This window comes from Vespa crabro, chromosome 2 (assembly GCF_910589235.1).
Source record: "Vespa crabro chromosome 2, iyVesCrab1.2, whole genome shotgun sequence".
Taxonomy (NCBI): Eukaryota; Metazoa; Arthropoda; class Insecta; order Hymenoptera; family Vespidae; genus Vespa; species Vespa crabro.
Genome location: NC_060956.1, coordinates 18,254,954 through 18,278,808, shown reverse-complemented (window position 1 = coordinate 18,278,808; position 23,855 = coordinate 18,254,954). Strand labels below are relative to the sequence as shown.

Genomic DNA, 23,855 nt, shown 5'->3' with positions numbered 1-23,855 from the left:
ACTAACAAACAAATAAAAACTTGGAGAATTTTGGTTTTGACGATAGACGCGAGTATGAAGATACGATGAAAGAATAGCCGAATGAATAATACTTTTTAATAAGAACCTTAAAAACAATGTCATGCCACGATATTGAAATTGTAATTGAAATTTAAGAAAAGAATTGATATAAATGATCGAATAAATTAATATATATATATATATATATAAGCCTTCTCTCTACCAAATTTAATCGTTTAAATTTGTTGGATAAGAAGAGAATGCATTGGATCAAAATGAAAAATAGAAAAAATAAAAAGAAAATATAATCGAAGGAACATGTGGCACGTGTATTAAAAAAATTCGTGCTCTTTCTCTCTTCCTCTTTCTCCGTATTGGGTGTTAAATATATTAATTAAAACGGTATATATTATATATACGCGTAGTATAATTTATTAAAAACAAGGAAAGAAGAAAAGAATTTTATACTACCGTGAATGCGAGTGCCATTTACATTTGCATAGATCTTTTATACTTTTAATATAAATCAAAATTTTCTCTCTCTCCTCTCCTCTCTCTTTCTCTCTCTCTCTCTCTCTCTCTCTCACTCACTCTCACTCACTCTCTCTCTCTCACTCACTCTCTCCCTCTCTTTCTCTCTCTCGTATTCTTTAATGAAAAAAATTAAAAAATTAAAAAAATAAAAAAAGAAAAATGCGATTAGCGATATAAAATATATTTTATATATATATACGAATAACCATTTCACGAATCGTATTGTAAAAAGTATAAAAGCCAAGTAAGCACGTACTTAAAAATACGACGTAAATATATATAAATTTCTTTTGTTCATAGGCTAACGTAAACCTTTCTCCCCTTTCGTTTCTTTTCTTTTCTCTTTTTTTTTTTCTTCTTCTCTCACGCTTTTTTATGTATATACTTGTAATATTAATCCTTTATTGTTTGCTATTGTTATACTTTAATCTCGAGATCTTTCCTATACGAACATCCATTTGTCACTAAATGATCATGATCATCAACGGCTACGATTTTCATCTGGAAAAATAATTTGTTACAGGAGATAATCTTTGTTTATATCAAATCATCTCAAAACCGATTGTGACAACAGAGTAAATGATAAAACCATAGAACAATTTTCTGTTGTACTGTGATACGCCGTTGTCCTGTTAAAAGGATCGATTTACTCAGTGACAAAAAAATAGTCATCCGCACCATAAGTTTCATTTCCATTTGGTGCTAATTATATGTGTATGTACATATGAATCATTAAGGATTGCATGTAAATATCATGGATATATGGATGGTCTGTATTGGTTTACTGATAAATTTGTATTGTCCATTAACATAGTTATTAGTCCTTCACACAACAAGTGTAAGAAAAATAATATTAAATGTACGGAGACATAGAACTCTGGCAACAAGTTATATTTTGTAACATGAATAACAATTTGAAATAAACGAACAATAATTTCAAAGAATTTCAAAACGATATAACAAACAATGGAGTGTTTTATAAATTGATATGGTATGATAATAATATATTATACATATATATGTATATATTTTGACTCTCATATAATATTGTGTAAATCATAAATGTTTACTAACTAATAAGCTTTGTTCGTAAAAAAAAAAAAGAAAAAGAAAAGAAAAAAAAATAGAGAATCAGATTTGTTTTGTTGTCTCTCTGAACCACCGGTTAAAGAAATATTCTCTATAACATATCGTGCATTCCTTTATCATACAATTAAAAAGAAAATTATTCCAATGTATATAATTTATCCCAACAACATAAAGTAGTTCCCATCAATATCAATATCATTCCAATATATGTGTCTGAAACATAATATCAAGGAATGCATAAAATACTTGATAGAAAGATAAAATCTATAAGTAATAAATTTCTTACTTCTTTCTGCTCTCTTCTCTCCTAAGATCCAACCTGTCACAGCGGTAATCACAAAGGTAAGAGAATTAGAAACTGGAACTGCCAAAGATATATCAGCACCTTGCAAAGCCAAGTAATACAGCAAAGATCCAATTTGATTGAACAGAAATGGTGTCATGTACTAATAAAGGTTAGAATCAATTAAAACACAATAGTTTTTCTTACTATGGATATAAAGAAAAACAAAAACCTTTGCATTGGTAAAAAGAAAATAAAGTTCCTTAAAAAATTGACCATAGCTGGTTTTTGCTTCTACATTTTCTAAACCACTTGCACCTTTCTTTATTAATGGATTAGTTATGCCCCATAAAAATGCTACAAGGACAAGATATATCACAGATTCTAAAATAAAATTAATGGAAAGATATATATTATTAATTGAAATTTTCAAACACTGTTATCTCAAAATATAATGTTTAAGAAAAAGACAAGTATTTCATTCGTACCTGTGTTTACTGTCATTTTTACTAATATGCAGATATCATATTTTTATATCAATAATAATTATTATTTATAAACATATTTCAAAAAACTCTTATCACATATTTTTTGTTATACTTTCAAAGTGTAATACGTCATTTACATGAGTAAACAGAACAAACTTATACTACGTAGTAAAACAATTGTAATAAATATTTTCAATCATATAATATAGGTTAGCAATCATAGTTTATATAAACAGCATGTTAATTATTTTTCTCCCTTTCAATTCGAACAAATCGTCATAGATGCCGCCATCTTTCTATGAATCATACTGAATGCGCTCTCTGGAACAAATTTTAGAAAGTAACACAAAATAATAAATAATAATTGAAATTAAATAATAATTATTATAATGAAATTGCTTAAAGAAATTTTTTATAATGAATCTTTTAGATAATTATTTTAAATCATAATCATAAATAAATCTTTCTTGAAAAACTACAATTTATAGCTACGGCATAATCAAATTCAATACGATTTTCTACTTGTAAATATTATTTTCATAATAAAAATATCGCATTCATCTGAATCGCTTATATATGAAAAAAAAAAAAAATTCTGAATAAATCAAATAATTATTAAATTATTATATAAACAATAAATAATTACTATTTAAAGATTCAATTATTAATAAAAATTTAATTATTAATTACATTATTAATAAAAATTATTAATATAATTATTTAATTCGTATAATAATTTTTGTAATTAATAATAATAATTTAATTTAGAAATTAAATAAAAAAAAAAGAAAAAAAAACAATTGAATACAAACATTCAGAAATGTTACCGACGAAACCGATCAATTACAAACATCTTTTGGTACATAGATGGAGCTGATGGTAGCTTTAAACGAATGAAAGTTTTTTCTCGACCCGTTAGCAATCACCCCACTCATCTTCGCGCTGAAACACTTGTCGGTCTCTTACGATGATCAAGTACGTTAGCGAGGTGGCTCATCGGGTAGTGTGCCGTAGGAATCTTTGTAAGTAGCAACATCGTTTTTTTTCTCCTTTACATTTGGAAGGACGGAGTCGCGTATGTAAGCAAGTACCTAAATAACACACGGGTCTACGTCAACGATATTTTCATTTCGCCGTTATGAACGAATTTGACGAAAGCATATATATTATTTTATAAATTAACCTACTTTTATTTTTCTTGAAAGATCAAAAATCTAATTCGATCATAGAAACGAAATAAATATTTCTTTCTGGCACATCGTATTTACATTTAATATTTTTTCGTATATTTTGCAAAGCGATTTATCGATTTATTCTTAATTGAATAAAGATAATCCACGTTCGTATTGTTCAACAATATATTACTTCCTTATTACCAAATAATAATAATATTAACGGATAGTTTGATCAATCATATTATCATTTATTATTCTATATTTTATTACAATGATACGCGTACGAAATCTTGTAAACAATGATACATACGACCGGACATTGTAACAGCGGGAAATTTAAAAGTTCTATAATACTTCTTGTATATTTTTTTAGGTGATACTACAACGATTATATCATTTGTGCTTATTTGAGAAAAAGGAAAATCAATATCTCGATATTAAAGTGGAACAATTATCGATCGACGATTTAATATAAGAAGGGATAAATATGCGGAAAATGGATTCCCGAGAAGGGCCTATAGTTAATCGCTTTCCACGACCAAATCTACGTGGGATGACAAGAAATAGAATCACGGCAGGTGGGTAGAAAGAAACGAAGAGGTATTTGGAGCGCAACAAGAGCACAAGCACGTTCCTTCCTCCTCCGCAAGAATCACGGGGTTTCCTTCCCCCCCTTTCTTTTCAGCCATCACCCCTCTCCTCACCCTACATCACGTTTTATAATCCGCACTAATGAAATTAGCGTCCATTAAGTCGGAGGGTCACCTACTTTACCGAGGGCAAGGTCATAACAAACGTTCATTCATGATTAATAATAATAATAATAATAATAATAATAATAATAATAATAATAATAATAATAATAATAATAATAATAATAATAATAATAATAATAATAATCCGTTACATTGGATTTCCAATAAACTGGAGATTACACGATTTAATTTTTTCAAAATGGATATAGATCAATTAAATAAAAATTAATTTAAAATCATAATATACGAATTTTTCATTAGAGATGGAACTTGAAAATCATTTTTCTATTATTGTAAATCCTTCATTTAATCTCATATTTTCTTACATTTTCATCATATAAATATATAATTAGAGATTTTCTTAGATAATAATTAGCTTTATAAAGTCAACGAGCACTACCCACGATTTGTTTATTTCAAACAAAACACGTATAATCTAATGGACACGTTCTAAATACATTATAGATGTTACATGTTATAATGCATAGATTTCGAATTATATTCCAAGAGTATTTTAATTCTACATGAAGTACGTATATGTGTATGTATCTAATATTTTATATATATATATATATACATATACGATAATTATAATACGTGAATAGTTTTGTATTAATTGTTAAAAACTCGTGAGAATCGACTATCGACAGTATTTGGATGAATCTCTCGTGCGACGCATTACGGTATGCAACCGGATCAGATATATTATAGCTTGTACGCGTGTTACGCAAGCGTATCGAGTGTATTATGAATCGTGCATACGCTATCCGTGACCGTATACAGAAGCGTTCTTATACAGGAGAGAGAAAAACAAGCTAAATTATTTTCGGCAAAACTTTCGATACATCGTTTTATATCGTTCTTTTTTATATAAGATCATCTATTAAAACATACACGATATAATATACAATATATATATCATAATCATAATCATAAATAATAATCTATAATTTGTATTGTATTATGCATAGTTTCAAAAAGAGAAAAAAAAAAAAAGAAAAGAAGAAACTTTAAAAAAGTCGATCAATTTTTTAATCGTTCGAAAACGAGATAATGATAAATGTGATTAGTATTTCTCAAGCGCGTGCAAATGACGTAAGAAGTAACATAAATTCCATATTATGGAATCGGTTTTATGGAAAGCGTATTTTTAAAAATATCGAACGTCTATTCAATTGTTCGAGAATGAAGTGATACATAGCTTTGATTTAAATTTTTCCCCATGAGTGCGCAACAAGATCCGATACATAGATAACACAAATTCTATTGCCTATAGTTTCGCGAAATTAAATTTAAAGATAAAAACAAAAAGAAAAAGAAAGAATCAATCGACTCGTTCAATTATTTGTGAATGAAGTAGGAAATAACAAAGTTATTTTGAATTTCTCGAGGGTGCAAATGACGTAAGTGATCGATCGTTTGAAAAATGGCGGACAAATTCGAAGCAACTCCTATCGATGTCCTAATGAAATTAATAATCGTAAAGGAGATTGCTCGAGTAGCGTGACGACGACAGCGAGAGCGATCTGAGAAGATAGAAAGAGTGTAAGGGAAAGAGAGAGATAAATTGAGATAGAGATAAAGATATAGATATAGAGAAAGAGAGAGAGAGAGAAAGAGAGAGCCAAGGATCAAGAACAAGAGGGAGAGAGTTCACTCGTTGAACGAGACGGTGTATGGAATAGCAAGGAATGGAATGGCATGGAACGGAGGTAGTCAGTTCGCATTGAACTGCCGAATCGCACGCGTCGACATATCCTGATCGTCGTCCAAAAGGACGACGCGCGCGTGTTTCCCGTCTTTTATTAAAACGGGACATCCTATCCCCGACTTTACTTTTTCTTTTTTTGTTTTCTTTTTCTTTTTCTTTTTTTATTTTTTCTTTTTCTTTCATTTCTCATCGAGTCGACGTGTCGTTTTGCTGAAAGGATTACCAGTGAAGGAAACAGGATACCTATGTACAGGTGCAGTCGTCGTTTTGTCCATTTTCTTCGCTCTTCTTCCACATTTTTAAAGGAAAAAAGCAAAAAACAAAAAAAAGGAAATTTTATTTTATTTGTTTAATTATTTATTCGAAAAAAAAACGCTAGCTTATTTAATGGATTCTTTTCTTAGCAACCCTTTCCTTTGGACGATTTAATTCTTGACAAGAGAATAATTATTGAAAGAAAGCATTTTCGTTCTCTTCTTTTTTACTTTTTTCTTTTTTGTTTTATTTTGATCTTTTTCTAATATATTAATATGATTTAACAAAAAGAAAAAGAGAAATACTCGGATATTAAGTATTAATAAAACAGTTCAACGAGAGTTTCTCAATTTTTATCAATTTCTTTTAAAATATTAATACACAAAAATCTTTATACATTAATTAAATCGATTTAACGAAAACAAAATATAAAATCGTTTGACAAAATTTTTCCAAATTTTCCCGCGCTCGAGTGACGTGCGAATTGTCACAAAAATGGCGACGATCTTACTTCGTTCGTTTGTATTTGAACGAGAGAAATCAAAAGAAAAATAATGACGATCGAATAGAAAGAATGCAAAATGAAAGAGTAGGAGAAAATAAAGGAAACAAAAAAGAAAAAGAAAAAAGTAAAAGAAAAAACCACAAGTAAATAGATAGATAAAAATAAAAATAAAAAAAAAACAAAAGAAAACAAATAAATAAGAAGATAAAAAAAATAAAAAAAATAAAAAAATAAAAATAAATCGAAATGTGTTACGAGAAGAATGATGAACGAAGAGCGATACGATATAGAAACCGGCAACGGTACGTTGGGGTTCGATGAACTTCGGTAGAACTCGCGAGTTTAACGCGTTATTGTACGGTTCGATTGGCGCGAGAAAAGCTGCGGGAAAAGGTGAAATGCTTTTGGCGCTCGCGCGTGCTCTCACCTTCTTTTATGGCACACATATATACATACATACATACATACATACCTACATACATACCTACATACATACATGCATACTTACATACATACATGCATACCTACATACATACATACATACATACATATAATACATATATATATATATGCATACATAAAATATACATATCTCGTCCTTACTTACCGATCTATATATGTAATACATAATGTACCTATGTACACCTGTTGCCGATTTCGCGGGCGTTCGAGCGAATGCGATCACTGTCGAAGATAGAACGGCCACGATCGCGTGTGGGCCGGTTTCTTCTGTCGATCTTTCTGCCGGCCACGCGACAAGAAGCGTAGGTCGTAGGAAAAGGCCCCGTGGAAAGAGAGCCCATAGTCGACCACACCCTAAGCCCAGATATTAAACAAATTTATTTCGCGACGAATCTATTTGTTCCTTTTTTTCTTTTTCTTTTTCTTCTTCTTTTTCTTTCCTTTTTTTCTCTCCTTCCTTTATTTTTTTTCTTTCTTTTTTTTTTTTTCTTTTTTTTCTCATTCACACATTATCCACAACAATTTCAATGGTCATTAATTAGTAGATACATAATGGCGAACAAAAATGTTACGCCCTGGATACTCTACCTTCGTTTTAATTATTTTTCTAAAATATTTTTTTTTTTTAATACCAATAGAATCTCATTCTTAATTAGAATCCTAATAACAGTCCTAAATGCAGGGTGCGCTAAGAGTTACTGCGTGATCTCTAAAAAAAAAATTAATAAATCCCTTTTCGAGACTTTTTAGGTTTATATTTTTATTTTCAGATTGTTAAAATAAAAATTTATTGGGTATGTGGTTTTATACGATCTAAAAAAAAAAAAAAAAAAGAAAAAGGAATTAATCTAAAAAGTCTCGAAAAGAAGTAATCGATTTTTAAAATCTTTTAGAAACTTTTGGACCCATTCTGTAAAAAAAATTCATATATCTGTCGAAATGATCATATAATAATTCTACTTAGAATATAGAAACGAACGATCGTTATAACACAATATGATCTATTATAAATCTCGTGTGTACCCGATTCCTGATTCCTGACCGTTACTGTACATACATACACAATTACATACATACAAATTCAGTTCGTCCGTAACACAGATTTTGATTCGTTTCGATTTGGCCGACATCGTCGAAAGTCGCGCAAAATTCAAATGTAGAGCGAGAATCCGGTGAGAAGAAATTTCGAATCCTTCGATTTCCAAGAGCGTGTGATCCTTTCGTAATGTAGTAAATTAAATAGGCAACTTTCATGTAGTTACATGTGGGAAAATCTATCTTCTAAGTTGGTAATATATTAGCATAACAAAGTTGAAATGTTGTGTGAGAAAGTTTGAACAAAACATATTTATTGTATATAAACGAACGAGATGGATACAATTTCTTTTTCTTGCTTTCTTTCTTTCTTTCTTTCTTTCTTTCTTTTTTTTTTGTTTTTTTTCCTTCTGTTTTTTTCTATTGATATAATTTTCCTTATGCGATAGATTTTCTCTTTGAAAATATTATATTTAATATCTCGTTTATATGAAATAGATGTTGTTTAAAGATAAATATAATGTAATACTTGGATTATCTCTTTTGAAATTAAGATAAAACAAAACAAAAAAAATGTCCCAGCTCTCTGCTCTTTACATACTTACGTATGTATGTACGAAGCGTAGTTACGTACCGGGCGTGCATCTTTATTATTGGCCGAGAACCCGTATACGCGGCAGCAAAAGGGTTCGATGAACCTTCTCGTAGGTACACACGACGCGTGTATACGACGCGTACGGACGCCGCCTTCTCGATCGGTTGCTCCTTCGCTTTGCGTATTAGAGCTCTTGAAAATTGTTATTAACTTCCCTCGCTCCTCCCCCCTTCATCCCCACCTTCTCTTTAACGTGTCATCTAACATATCCCATGGATATGGTAAGAGGGATTAAAAAGGTAAACATCTTGACAGAAGCGCTTAATCGAATTTTAAATATCGCGCGTTATGTTTCACCCGCGGAATTCAAATTCTGTAACGTCAAAAGTACAGCGGCAAAACGTTGATAGGCGATAATGCATTATTATTTTTATATATTAATTATTATAAAGCTATTGATATATGTGTATATAACTATTATAAAAAATGTGTTTCTTTTTTTTTCTTTTTTTTTTTTTTTTTTTTTTTTTTTTTTTAGCGAAATGAAATATGATTTATACATACGTTCCACTCTAGTAATCATTGATGTACAACTTCGACGGTCGAATGCATTTCTAAGTATACGTGTGTATAACAAATGTTGCCTACACACTTTACTCGCGTTTAAACGCGGTATATCTAAAGATATTTCCTTTCTTATCGCTAGGAACTTAATTCTTATCTTAGCAGTTCGAATTCAGTCGGTGTTCACGTATGTATGTACGTTGTAACATTAGTTCAGAAAGTGTAGCGCGAAAATTGGTGAAATTGTGATATATTAAATTACATTAATAATTAGAAATTTTATCGTGAGATTGAATTTTCTAAAGTCTCGTCATACGTGAAATTCAACGAACTGTATAGTGATGATCTTATTTATAATCAACGATAATTACAGAATAAATAAAAGTGATATTTGAGGAATCGTCATTGATCAAACGTATTACAACGGGTGAAATCTTTTCGAGTTTCGAATAAACACGAGAATGAACGACATTGATCGTCGATTAAAAAGTGATTATATCGAGGACAACGTAAAGGTGCATATGCATAATAAGTGCAATTAGAATTTCCAATCTCGAACTATTATAGATAGATTCACATATATCTTTCTCTCTGTTTCTCTCTATCTTTCGTTCTTTCTCTCTTTCTCTCTCTGTCTCTCAGCGACGTACATATCAAGGATTCTTCGAAGGATCTTAATACATATCAGAAGCGATGTTCAAGCAATTTTTGGAAGTTTTAGGTGGAAATTCGGTAATATTTATTTATCTTTTTTTTCCTTCGTCCATTTGTAATATCCCATGTAATTCATTCGCTTATTTACATATAATTTTTATATCATTGTATTATCATTATGTATCGATTCCTACGAGATATTTATGCCGATCTTTATCGGTAAAACTAGTAACGTATAGATCGTTTTATATATATATACTTTCTTTTTTTTTCACTTTTCTTTTATTTTAATTATCATTCCGAATTCATGCTTCTCGTCTTTTGTTATGTTTCCCCATCATCGTCCTTCGTTTTCATAATTACGTTTGCGCTCAACGCTTCAAGGAGGCTCTCGGGCATTTTTGTATTTCGCATAATCTCTTGTTAGAATCGTTCGTGCGTGCTGAGAACGTTAGCGTGTTCACGTTCATGCCACCCTAACAAGATTGAGGATTTGCGTGTAAGATAAAACAAAAGTTCTACAAAGAAAATATCTGAAATTCGACATTGAAATAATAACGAGAATTGATCTAACCTTTGTTGTATTTTTATGCTTTTTCCTTTAGCTTTATATGTATATTTATATATATATTTTTATTTTTTTATTTTTATTAAAATGTGACATCTTCAACGTTAGAAAAGAAGAAAAGAAGAAAAGATGTAAAGGAACGTTAATTTATATGTATATATCTCTTTCTCGTCATTAAAGAGTCCATCATGTTTTCAAAAGAATTTTTATCTTGAAACGATTAATCATACTTTACAATTTGCGGAAACAATAATTACGCAAGCTGATATCATCTATGACAAATTTATACGTTGTACGTATAATGTTGCCTAACAATTAGTATCGTCTTGTTTTTTTTTTACAAGCGGATGAATTATTTTTTAGGTTATGTATTGATTTGCAATTTCAATTTCGTGATCCATGGTATAAATATCTTATTGATTTATTCAAAAAAATTTTTTTATTACATTAATTGATTGTATATTATATATTTATATTATATATATATATATATATATATATATATATATATACATATATATATAATTTACTGTAGTTTCTAAAAATAGTAATAATTATATAAAAGATCGATTTGAAAGAATTCGTTCCATTAAGAGTTCCGCTGGCATAAATATAAATTTATCAATTCTTTCTTAATATTATTAGTTCTTTTTTTTCTCGAAACATAAATTTTGTTCGTATTAGTTAAAATTAATTTTTTCCTTTTTCTTTTTAATCAATATTAAAATATTTATTTCAGGCTCGAAGCGGAATGTCCGTGGGTTCGGGAGGGCGGGCTCCCATTAAACGTACAACCGGAACCACGACATCGACCGTTAATAATTCGACCAAGAATAAGTAAGTTTTATCTTTTTATCTTAAATCTATTTAATCTAATTCGAAATTTATATATATTTATAGACGAACTTTGAACGTTTTTATTTTAATCGAGTAAAAAAATAAAAAATTCAAGCTTCATGAGAGAATCTGTTTTATCGACGTATCTCAAAGTACTTAATTCTTAATCCTCGCAGAGGGCGCCAGTATAACCTTAAACTTTGAAACGAAATTTTTTTTTTGCGAAGTGCATCAACGAAGATGCATTTAAATGCAACCAATAAGAGTTGAGCATAAGAATACAGAACGCTTTCTCATAGGTCGATATATACAACGTACTTTATTTGAAATTAAATTAGCCATAAAAAATAACCTCTCTAATATCATGTGTCTAATACATATATATATATATATATATATGTATGTGTATATATATATATATATATATATATGCATGAGACAAAAATTGATCGATTATTTATGCAAATTTATTCCTCGAAGTAAATATATTCATTCAAACGTTTAAAATAGTAGGGTCAATCGAAAATATAATTTTATTCGTGTTAAATCGTGCTAAACATTCAAATTTAAGTAGAAATGGAGAAATTCAAGGCGAGCTCGTTACCGTAATCATAATGGACTTGCTCGTTCTATCTGTCACGTGTTGGGAAACCGGTCGCACTATTACTTTTCCGGAAATTCCGTTATCTACCTGCAACGTACATTGATGCATCTGTCTATATCAAGAGGCCGTTACACGTTTAAACGGTCAAGCTCATGATACGATCGATTGCACTGAAATCAAATATTGATAATCTGTAATATATACGAGTCTCGATACTATTATATACATATTCTAAGTTGGTAACATTATATGCAATACGGTTTCGATTAAATGATTTAGGTAGTAGTATATAAAAAAAAAAAAAAAATAAATCAATTAACAAGTTTTCATGCAAAATAACGTGTTCTTACGAAATATTGACTATAGATAAGAAATATTGAATAATACTAAACTCGTTCGTTGTCTCTGATATGATGTTTGTAGAATAAAACTTTCAATCGGGGATATAGCTCAGTGGTAGAGCATTCGACTGCAGATCGAGAGGTCCCCGGTTCAAACCCGGGTGTCCCCTTAAATTTCTTTTTTTCTATTCTCTTTTTTTTTCCTTTTTTTTCTTTTTTTTTTTTTTTTTTTTTTTTTAGTTTTCGTTATCACTCGTCACACTAGCACGCATTTTTTTTTTTGATACGTTCGATAAGAATCAATGCGTAAACACATAAAATGTATTATTACGTGACGATATTTTACGATTTTCCTATACTATACAATATACATACATAAACATGTACATCTATGTATATTGAGTGATAAATTAAACTCGGTTACGAGACACGGAGATAAGTGACGTCACGGCTTACGACACGATTACGTTCACTAACAAGCATCAGACAAGGACGAACGAGCCGAGAAACAGGGGACTCCACGAGTCATAATTGTTACAATTAAATCATTATAGAACTGAGAAGACTCGCTGTGTTCTCGTAAAAAGCAATTCTCTCGCAGAGACTTCAACTACATTCTGACGATAATAGCAGACGTAATAAAATATGAAAGAGAAGAATTTCAAATAGGTTTTAAATTATGAAAAAATTCTAAATGAAAAACAAACAAAAAGGCGTAAACGACTGATATCTCTCTCTCTTTCTCTTTCTCTTTCTCTTTCTTAATATTACAAGTTAATTATAATATATCAAATATCTTATTTCTTCATTTAAATTTAACTAGTTTTTTTTTTATATATGTGCATATAAATGATCCATAATTATGAAAGTTATCCAAGCAAGTCAAATAGCAGCAATACAATTAATTTAATTCTTATTTGTAACTTTTTTTGTCATTAAAAATACATAAAAGAATTATATAATATATATATATATATATATATATATATATATATATATATAAATATAATGTATAAAAGATATAATAATATGTATAATATCACATATTATTAGATATATATTTAAAAATAAATACTTTTATTGTTGGTTATTATAGAAAATTAAATTTAAAAATATTTCAGAGGTAAATATCAAAATATCTCAAAACGAAAAATATATATGACATAATTAGATCACTTTCATAATCACCAGCAATGGTGGATTTACGTACAGGCGGTGGAGGCGATCGCTTCGTCACCCATAACTTAGTGGCCTCGACACGACGATATAAATTTATATTATATAATAATATTTAATTTAATTATATAAATAATATCTGGTATATTATTTTCATTTTAATATTTACGACTATGATAGTATTTTTGACAGTACATTTTTTATTTTTCATTAATAGTTCAAGTGAGAAAAAAATATATAGTAAATAATTAATATATTTTAATGGATCTCCAAAAATTTCTAACGTTTCTTTAACTAAATACGCCCGTGATTACCAACTTATATATACAAAAACATTATAAATACTGATAAAATTATTTACATATCCTGATCATTTATTTTACAAAATATTTATCATTAATTAATAAACATACTGACCGAATAAATAGAAATGTTTATATATATATATATATATATATATATATATATATATGTATGTATGTATATATATATATATATATATACATCTTATTTTTTTAGATACATAAATATAGATATTAGGTATATAGATAGGTATATATTTTATTTTTTAATTCGAAATTAGCAAATTTTGTCTTGCATAAATGTATGTTTGCAATATACATATAAGTTGATTGTGAAAGGTATAAAGAAATGTATTAAAAAAAATACAAAAATTGGTAAGGAGGGAGGGAAAAGGAGAGAGAGAAAGAGAAAGAGAAAGAGAGTGAGTGAGAGAGAGAGAGAGAGAGAGAGAGAGAGAGAGAGAGAGAGAGATGAGGTCATTGACCAGCGGTCAGCGATCGAACTGACCTCATCAACTCGTCGTTCCTCGGCATATACCAAACTGGTGGTCGATACACTAAACTCGTCGAATCAAGTCTCTCTCTCTCTCTCTCCCTCTCTCTCTTTTCTACTCTCTTTTCTACTCTCTCCTATCCTTTCTTATACTCGACGAAGGCGTTGGGTTTTCAAGATCGATCGATCATTCCTCAAGAGACGAACCTTTTATTATCGCCCAGTTAAGTGCTGGATTCACACGGAAATAATTTAATCTTGTTCGTATGCTTGTAAGCTATTAGTGTCGAAGGCAAATGCGTTTTCTTCTTATCTAGTCATATCGAGAACAAATCGATAATCACTTTGCAAGTACAGATAAATCGATGATTTAACGAGTTTGCATATCGTATACGTTTTAGATATGGCTTATCTAATGATTCTTTTTTTTCTTTTATTTTCATTAGAACTCTATGAATAGAGACGCTCAGTCACTTTTATTGCTATTTTTGCGACATTTTTATTGCGACAATTGCATTTTTATTTACGACAAAATTTATAAATAAATTGTGAGGAATACAGGATAGGCCGGAAGTTTTTAGATATTCTTCAAAATCAATTACTCCTTTTCGAAATATTTTAAACTGATGTTTGTTTTCAAATTGTAAAATTACAAGCTTAGAAACTCTTTTTACGATTTAAAAATAAACATTAGCTTAAAATGTTTGGAAGGAAATGTAATTGATTGTTAAAACTACCTATAAATTTTCGTTCAACATATATATTGTAATTAGCTCGTGTTGTTTTTTTTTTTTTTATAACTTGGAATGATTTGATAACATTCGACAATTTATTAATCGAATTCAAAATAGAATAGTGGTTACAAAACACAAGATTTATGATCCAGTTATGTAATTCTAATTTAGTCAGTCGATATTTCAACGACTTCATTATTTATCAGATATTATTGTTTTTACATAAACCCACAACATTTACTATTACAAAATTTATCTGTAAAACAATTATAGAGCAATTAGTTACTTTATATAATCAATATAATATACGAAAGTTTAATCATAGTCATGCTCGATCGTTTTTAAAACCAATCCACACTGATCTTAATAACATTTGAAAAAAAAAGAATACATTTTTTATATACTATTATTATTATTAATTAATTAATTAATTTCATGTCTTTATTTCCCAAATCAAATCTAATCTATACATTTATATTTTATATATATATATATAAATTGATTTATTTCAATTAATACAATAATTTTTAAAATCTATTGTAACTTTTTTGAAGAAATATCTATTCGAATGTCGGTGTAATAAACATTATAACAAAATTAGCATCTTCTCGTGAAACGTCAGATACTAAGAGCACAAAGCATCTCTTATTGTTCATAAGAGAATGCGTTAAACCATGCACCTACGTTCAACACGTCTTGCAAACTTACATAATCGTTCGTTAGACGAGAGCGTGTAACAGCACATTGCGTAGGATAACCCCATCGCACGTTCGTTCCACTTCCTTTCGACGAATGAGATCCTTCTCAAAGATTCCGTTTTATGTAGAAAATGAAAACGAGAGTTTATTTTACCGTTTTGAACATCTTTGCGAAATTTAGTGTGAAAAAAAATTTCTATAATAGGAAATAAGTAAATATATGTAATATTACACATACACACACGCGCGCGCGCGCACGCACATATACACACACATATATAACATATATTTATTTATTTAACATGCAATTTTTTAAAGATACGAATACATATATATATATATATATTTATTTATTTATTTCTTAAATAAAACATTAATTATATTTATAATATTCTTGAAATAATTATATTTCTATGTATTTTAAATAAATTTGGGTATAAAAGAAACATAGTAATAAATTTTATTATGTAATATATTCCGTACGTATTCACATACTTATTATATGAGTCTATAATTAATCGAATTATCTATAATTATATTGTAGATCATTTAATTAACATATTATGCTCATAGGACATATATATACATATATATATAGTCAAATATTTTGTAGCTTTTATTTTATATCTTTATTTTTTTTTCTTTTTCATTAAAACATTTAATTTAATTTAAAATTTAATTTTAATTTAAAAATAATTATATGCTGATCGAAGAGAATTTTTAGCTAGATCTAACGGATTTAATAATATATATATAGAAATAGATATATACTCTAAATATATATGCATATATATATATATATATATATATATATATATATATATATATATATATATATATATATAGAAACATACGTTTTGTGTTGCGTGTGAGTCTTAACAAGGCTCGCGTTCATCTCGGCGACGATTGGCGTTCCACTTTCGCACGAGAAGTACATGGGGAAAAACAAAATAATAAAAAAGAAAAAGAAAAAACAGAAAAAAAAAGAAAAGAAAAAATAAAAATAATAAAAAGAAGGAGAGTCAGAGAAAGAGAGAGAAAGAAAGAGAGAGGCACGAGTTTAAGATTCTATTCTGAATTTCAGGTCGAAGCTCGAGCCAAGGCCGCCGTCTGGAGTTGGAAAAAAAAGAACGGACGCGGTGTCGTTGCTTTTCAGCGCGAAAAGGCCGCCTGGCAGAAAAGTCGAGCGAAAGCCGACAGCAACGACAACAACGACAACGACGAGGACGACGAAGACTCCTCAGAAGTCAGCGGGGACGAAATCGGTGGAACGATTAAAGTGAGTTCTATCTCGAAAGAAAGAAAGAGAGAGAGAAAAAAAAAGAATATGATGTCGATTGGATCGATCGAATTGAAATGATTTACATTTATTTTTTTTTTTTAAATTACTTAATAATATAGAACATGGAACAGAACGTATATATGTTATAATATAATTATAACATATATTTACGAAACATATAGATGGATATAATGATGGACAACAAGTTGATCTTTTGGTCATTGTTATACAACGAAAAAATATTCGATTAGATCCGTGTTTCAATTTCCCGCCATTTATTTACTATGTCTATCTATAAAATATTTTTATATTTAATCAAATATATAAATATTAATATATAAAGATTTAACCACTTAATATAAACAATTTAAAAAATATAAATTTAACATTTTATATACATATATTTATATTTTTATTTATATTGTTTATAACATTACAATAAACTATATTACAATTTATATTATTATATAATAATGTATTTTATATTATTATATAATTATTAAAATATTTATATTAATAAATATAAATATATTAATATAATATATTTTAGCAAATATAAATATTTAACATTTTATATATATATATATATATAAAATTGAAATTTACCACCGTATATATACACAATCTATCCATCAAATATAAATGTAAAAATTTGCACATAATACATATATTATTATTCAACTTTTATATATACTAATGTACATATAGTACATATATTTATTTCATACGGATGATGTTAGACGAAGCTTGATGTCCTGTTCGAAAGAAGAGATAAGAAAAAGGGGGAGGGAAAAGGAGGAGAGAGAGAGAGAGAGAGAGAGAAAAGAAAGAGACAGGACGAGACACAAGAAAGGGGCAAAAAGAAAGCTAGAAAAGGCCGGGTGTACGCCTGCGCGCGCGCACCCTGGCTCGCTTGCTCGCTCGCGCACTCGTTCAAGTATGTATGTTCATCGGCGCTTTGCGTGAGTTCAATGACCTCGTACTCGCATGCTGACTCCTTTCCCCACGATTTCTCGATGGCACACAGTGTATATAAACGGTATTAAGCGTATATATCCCCGACCGTCTCCTGCAAAATGCAGTTCGAACCAACAACGATACTCCGATACCCTCTTCTCCAATGATTACTTCTCAAACGTCGATCGATACAAGATCGACAATATCGATCTATTTCCATTCTATCTTTGATTTCTACGATTTATTTTTTTTTAACTTTCAAATCGATCAAACATTCGTACATAATTTATTTTGGCTCTGCCTTTATCAAACGTTCTTACTATGTACAATACAGGACGCATCAAAATTTCCTAGATGATTTAATAAATCGATTAACCCATCTCGAAACTTTTTCGAACTAATTTCTTTTTTTTTTTGGTTTTTTTTTTTTTTATATATATATATATTTTATATTTCAAATCCAGAAACTTTTTCATAATTTGAAAGGAAAGAATTAGCCTAAGTTAAGTGTCAAAAAGAATGACTGATTTGTTGAATGGTCTAATAACTTTTGCCATATTCTCTATTTATATTCATATCGTCTGATAGTCATATATTTTTTTTTTTATAAATTTTATAATAAAACATAAAGTATTTCTATTGGCAAATGAATTCTAATGGCAAAGTTTTTATATTAAACAACTTATAATTTTCTAAGAAATTTTTCTAATGTATAATTAATTTCTTGATATGAATTTCTTTTTTTTTTTTTTTTCTTTTTTTCTCTCTTTATTTAAAACATTTAGTCATTAGATCGATCAAAGTAAATCTGAAGTAATAAGAAATAATATTTTATTATTTCTCAAACTTTAAAAACGAATCTTAAAATTCGTCAAATTAACGAGTACTATGAATTTGATATTAATTTGTTTTAAAGTCGATTGACACTTGACAAGTCTATTAGGTTCGATGTTAACTAAGAATTTTTTTTATGAACGTAATGAAAAGATAATAAACATTACCGTGAAGATACAAAGTGTAGATACGTATCTGTTATTTACGACAGGGAAAGAGAATTCGTTCTTTTTTATTTCCATCTTTCGACTCCAGCCAGTCGGGGGCGAGAAAAAGTGGCAATGATGGAAACAGAAGTAACAGAGGGATGAAAGAAGCTGTCTGTTGCTCGAGACACGAACAGGTTTCGATCTCCTTTTCTCTCTCTCTCTTTCTCTCTCTCTCTCTCTCTCTCTCTCTCTCTCTCTCTCTCTTTCTCTTTCACTCTCTTTCTTTCTTTCTTTCTTTCTTACTTATTCCAAAGAGATGCATTCGTAGAATGAGAACTCCCGAAGAGACTTAAAGCCGTTCATCGTATTTTGAGGGTGTATGTACACAATATATATACTTACATATATATATATATATATATATATATATATATATACACGTATATATATAAGCATGTATAGACATAAGAATGGTAGAATTTCGCGATTCCTCGGGAGAAAACGAGCACACGACGAAAGCGAGCGACTGCGGAGGCTGTAAATATCTTTCGACGACGTTCGTAAGAGCCTACTGAAGGAAAAAAGGGAAAAAAAAAAGGAAAAAAAAATCAAACAAAAAAAAAAGAGTCAAGCGTCTGATGAAATCCGTAGGAATCGCATTCCACGAGCATCCCACACCTCTACTAGTGGATTCACGTTAGATACGCCGATAGAATATTCTAAACGTTCATTTCTGCGTGCTCGTTTCTCAAGTATATTACGAAAGGACACGCGTGCTTATGTACGTATGCGTGTTTATGGAAAATCAATCATTATTTTTCAATTTTTAATTGTTGCCAAGAATTTATCGAGACTTATTTTTCATTATTATTACAAAATACAAGTTGGAATACAAGTATCTAGAATAGCGCTCGTAGTCTTGCAGTCAAAAAAAAAAAGAAGATAGAAAAGAAAAAGCTTAAAAAATTCTCGTAAAGAGAGTAATTGATTTTTAAAATCATCTAGAAACTTTTATTCCACCTTATACATTACTCGAAATAATGAGATCATTCTTTTGTTTTTTTATAGATTCAATAAGACGACTCGCTTCTTTTATTTATTTATTTATTTATTTATTTATTTATTTATTTATTTATGTATTTATTATTTTTTTTTACACATAGAACAAAAGTAGATAAAAATATATTTTTCATTATTTACAATTTTTAATTAGGATCGTTTGCTTGTTGAAAATTAATCGGAAAGAAAATTTAAATGATACCTTTGACAATAAATTAATATAGATAATTAACATATTCGCACATCAATTTGTTATGAAATAATGGCTAGTTTGTCATCATTGGTTAATCGTCATCTCATTGGTTCAATGGACGTCCGTTTCTTCTCTCGTTGCTCACAATCAGTTAAATCTAATCCTTTTATTCAGTTTGCACGAGGAAATAAAAGGGAGTACGCAAAGTTGACCATGACGTTTCTTACACAGAGTAAAATTTTAAGTGGTCACCATACTCGACAGACCGACGACCCACTCTGACAATGAGAGTGCCACTTTGACGATGCAAACGACCTACATACCCAGTGAATCAAAAGTCAATGAGCACTGTTCTCTAAACCGGTAGATTTCTCATCTTTCTAACGGGGGAAAAAAAAATAATCCAAAAAGTATACAACCAGTAACAAATATCATACATCGTACATATGTTATGTGCAAAAATTTTCATTTTTGTATACATATGTGTGTCTGCGTATGTGTACAAATGACTCATCTTACAGTAAAACATATGGGAAAAATTAAAAATTAAAAAAAAAGAAATATTTAAACGATAATGTATGATTAATATTCGTTGTATGTGTGTTTATGTGTAATATTTTTTTTTTATCGTTTAAGTTATGTCTAATTACGTTTAATATATGTCTACAGAATATATGCACAGACGTGCATATATTAGTAATCTCGGAAAAAAAAATTAAAAAAGATATGATTATTATAAGAATGATTATTATACATCATACATGTGTTATGTGGAAAATTTTTAATTTATCCATTACTATAAATGTAGATCTATCTATAAACCATGTAAAATATACTTTTTATATAATATTCAATGAACATACTTCTATAACATACAATTCAATTAATTAATAATTAAATACATCTGTTATACGTTCTGTTTCATGAGGATATCTTGATAATTTTTTTTCCTCTTTTTTTTTCTTAGTCTAATATAAATATTGAAATTGTAAAAAATCGATAATTTTATGAACGCATCCGTCATGACCTTTTGTTTTTTTTTTCTGTTTTGTTTCGCAATGTGACATTTTTCTAACGTAGTAAGTTCTCTCGGCACTTCCTTATTTCAACATTACTCTAAAATTAATAGAGCGTCAACGGAGAAACCAACTTCGTCATGGTTAAATGCTCGTCTCGACTAACGTTGAACTCTCCACACGCTAGCAAAGTTCTCTAATTGTAAATGGAAAGCTTCTCGCAGAAGAAGGGCAAGGGCAATTGACATCTCTTATCCAGAGGAAATAAACAAATAAAAAGAAAACAAAAAAAAAAATAAAAATAAGGAGAGACAGAGAAAGAGAGAGATAGAGAGAGAAAGAGAAAACAAAGAGAGAAGCTTCGTCGAATTTGATCTCCGTGTTATCGCTGTCGTTTCTCTTGAAAATTTATCTCAAATTATCAACGTTAAGCATTTTATATCCTCGGACCATTTGTCTGAAACGTGACCACTCTTGAACACGCTTTGTTGCTTTACTTTGATAATGATTTTCTTTCAAGTTTCTCTTAATACGTAATTTCTAAAAATATGTTAAGTAAAAACTTAAAGTTTATCAATAATATAAGAAAAAAGAAAGTATATTATGATAATTTTATAATCATTACTTTTAACGTTAAAAAAAAATGATCATCGATTAAATATCATTGTCTAATATGATCTTAAAATTTTGAAGAAAATACATATATAGCATCATCTTTCGGATCTTTCTTGTTATCTTTACGGCACTATTATTTGTGTTGTGTTGAAGTTTCAAATATTTTTTACTAAAAATTTAATAAAATATTTATATGTACATGTATGTGCATATATATATATATATATACACACATACATTTAAATATTTATATATTTATATAATTTTTATTACAAAAAACGGAAAATTCAGTAAAAAAAAAAAGTAAAATATCAAAATAACAAATAACAAGCAGATAAACAACAAAGATTTCACTTTTCTTTTTACTATTTTCTTCTTCTTCTTCTTTTCTTTTTTCCGTTTTCTTTTTTTCTTTTTTTTTTGTTTCTTTTTATTAAATATAACAATCAAACAATTTAACAAGAGTACATTATTTCTACGTAAATTCTATATAAATGTAGAAAATTCTCTCTTGAAAGAAAAATATCATCAGGTTGAACGAGTTTTGTTCTCTTAAAACGGTAGAGAGAAATTAAAAGAGGAACGAAAGGATTTCGTAAGTATGATTGACAGCTCGGAATAATTTTCCTACCGAAAAGAAAAAAAAAAAAAGAAAAAAACAAAACATAATGAAAAGAAGAAGAAGAAGAAGAAAATAAAGAAAGAAAGAATAGTAGTAGGAGGAGGACAGTCTTCTGAAGATGATGTTTACACACGTGCTACTTACAAACGTCTATTTATATCCAGCAACGAAGGGGCCACTATAATATACCTTCATCGCTAAATATCATTTGCATGGAAAAATGGCCGATTCGTACGTTCGTACGTTCGTTCGTTTGTTCGTTCGTTCGTTCGTTCGTTCGTTCGTTCGTTCGTTCGTTCGTTCGTTCGTTCGTTCGTTCGTTCGTTCGTTCGTTCGTTCGTTCGTTCGTTCGTTCGTTCGTTCGTTCGTTCGTTCGTTCGTTCCGTCAATCTTTTTTTGGATTGCTCTTATACTTATTGTTACCCTCAAAGCGATCGTCGAGATGCGATAAAACTATTCCAAATTTATAAATGTGAATTTGGAAGTGCTGCGTCGCTTACTCTTCGCCGAGATATTTCTTATCAGCGATACAAAGTGCCTTTCTTTATTGACAGAATTACGTCATTGGCACGATTTCAGTCGTTTCTATATGATTGCGATAAGAATATCGTTTTACGTTTCTTTTCAAGGAGATAAAGTTATCCCTTTTGCAATAAAATACCGCGAGTAACGATGAAATCATTCTTATCCCTATGGGAAATCCTCCTTTTTCATTCAATGATATTATAGAAATAAACTCGAAAAACAAAAAATATATATATACATCAGATATATAGTGAAATTCAAATATTGTTCAAACATTTTGATTTATGTCGAATTAATATTAAATGCAAATATTTTCGTTTCTCATTCTTTCTATATTGAGAAAAATATATAGAGCAAAGTCTGAAAATATTTTTCAAAGAAGATAAGTGTTGAGTAAAAAAGAGAGAACTTCTTTTTTTTTCTTTTTTTTCTTTCTCGTACATCTGAAAGTAATAAAAAAGATGTTCAGATGTTTTCATTTCAATATCTCGCTCTGCATATCGAACGGCGTACTTAACAAATTTTAAACTCTCTTCTGTAAAATCAACGAGATTAGTCACGTTTTATATTACGTTTTGCTTTTATTTAAAAAAAAAAAAAAAATTTCAAAATTAAAAGAAGAATCGCTATTAACTATTTTCTACGTTATATACATTACTAAATAAAGAAATCTGATTTGCAAGGTTTCATTTTAAAATGTACCACCTGCATCATACAATCGGTCACGGAGATATTTTGTATGACG

General features: G+C 29.0%; 2 protein-coding genes and 1 non-coding gene across 11 annotated transcripts in view; 2 read left to right on the top strand and 1 right to left on the bottom strand.

Annotated features, from left to right (window-relative positions):
* Positions 1–1,293: 1,293 nt before the first annotated feature.
* Positions 1,294–2,693, bottom strand: LOC124432896 (transmembrane protein 234 homolog). Its single transcript, XM_046982219.1, has 4 exons — positions 2,395–2,693; positions 2,139–2,290; positions 1,910–2,069; positions 1,294–1,836 (listed from the first exon to the last, which is right to left on the bottom strand). The coding sequence occupies exons 1-4, from the start codon at positions 2,408–2,410 to the stop codon at positions 1,760–1,762; spliced, it is 405 nt and encodes a 134-aa protein (XP_046838175.1). The 5' UTR covers positions 2,411–2,693; the 3' UTR covers positions 1,294–1,759.
* A 609-nt stretch (positions 2,694–3,302) lies between these two features.
* LOC124432894 (cytospin-A-like) overlaps positions 3,303–23,855 on the top strand; it is a 34,588-nt gene continuing 14,035 nt past the window's right edge. Inside the window, exons 1-4 of one of the 9 annotated variants that reach the window (XM_046982208.1) lie at positions 3,303–3,416; positions 3,943–4,147; positions 11,413–11,510; positions 16,943–17,137. In XM_046982208.1, coding sequence (XP_046838164.1) covers positions 11,425–11,510; positions 16,943–17,137 — 281 coding nt within the window. In that variant the 5' untranslated portion in view covers positions 3,303–3,416; positions 3,943–4,147; positions 11,413–11,424. The other 8 variants (XM_046982209.1, XM_046982211.1, XM_046982206.1 and 5 more) reach the window with 8 other exon arrangements.
* On the top strand, positions 12,554–12,625 carry Trnac-gca. The gene has a single exon. It is a non-coding gene; the product is annotated as a tRNA-Cys (tRNA).

Bases quoted from the DNA above. Each gene is read 5' to 3' on its own strand.
- LOC124432896 (XM_046982219.1), bottom strand. The intron at 2,070-2,138 runs GTTTTTGTTTTT...AACCTTTATTAG, and splicing joins TTCTTTTTACCAATGCAAAG to TACATGACACCATTTCTGTT. The intron at 1,837-1,909 runs GTAAGAAATTTA...ATTATGTTTCAG, and splicing joins AGAGAAGAGAGCAGAAAGAA to ACACATATATTGGAATGATA.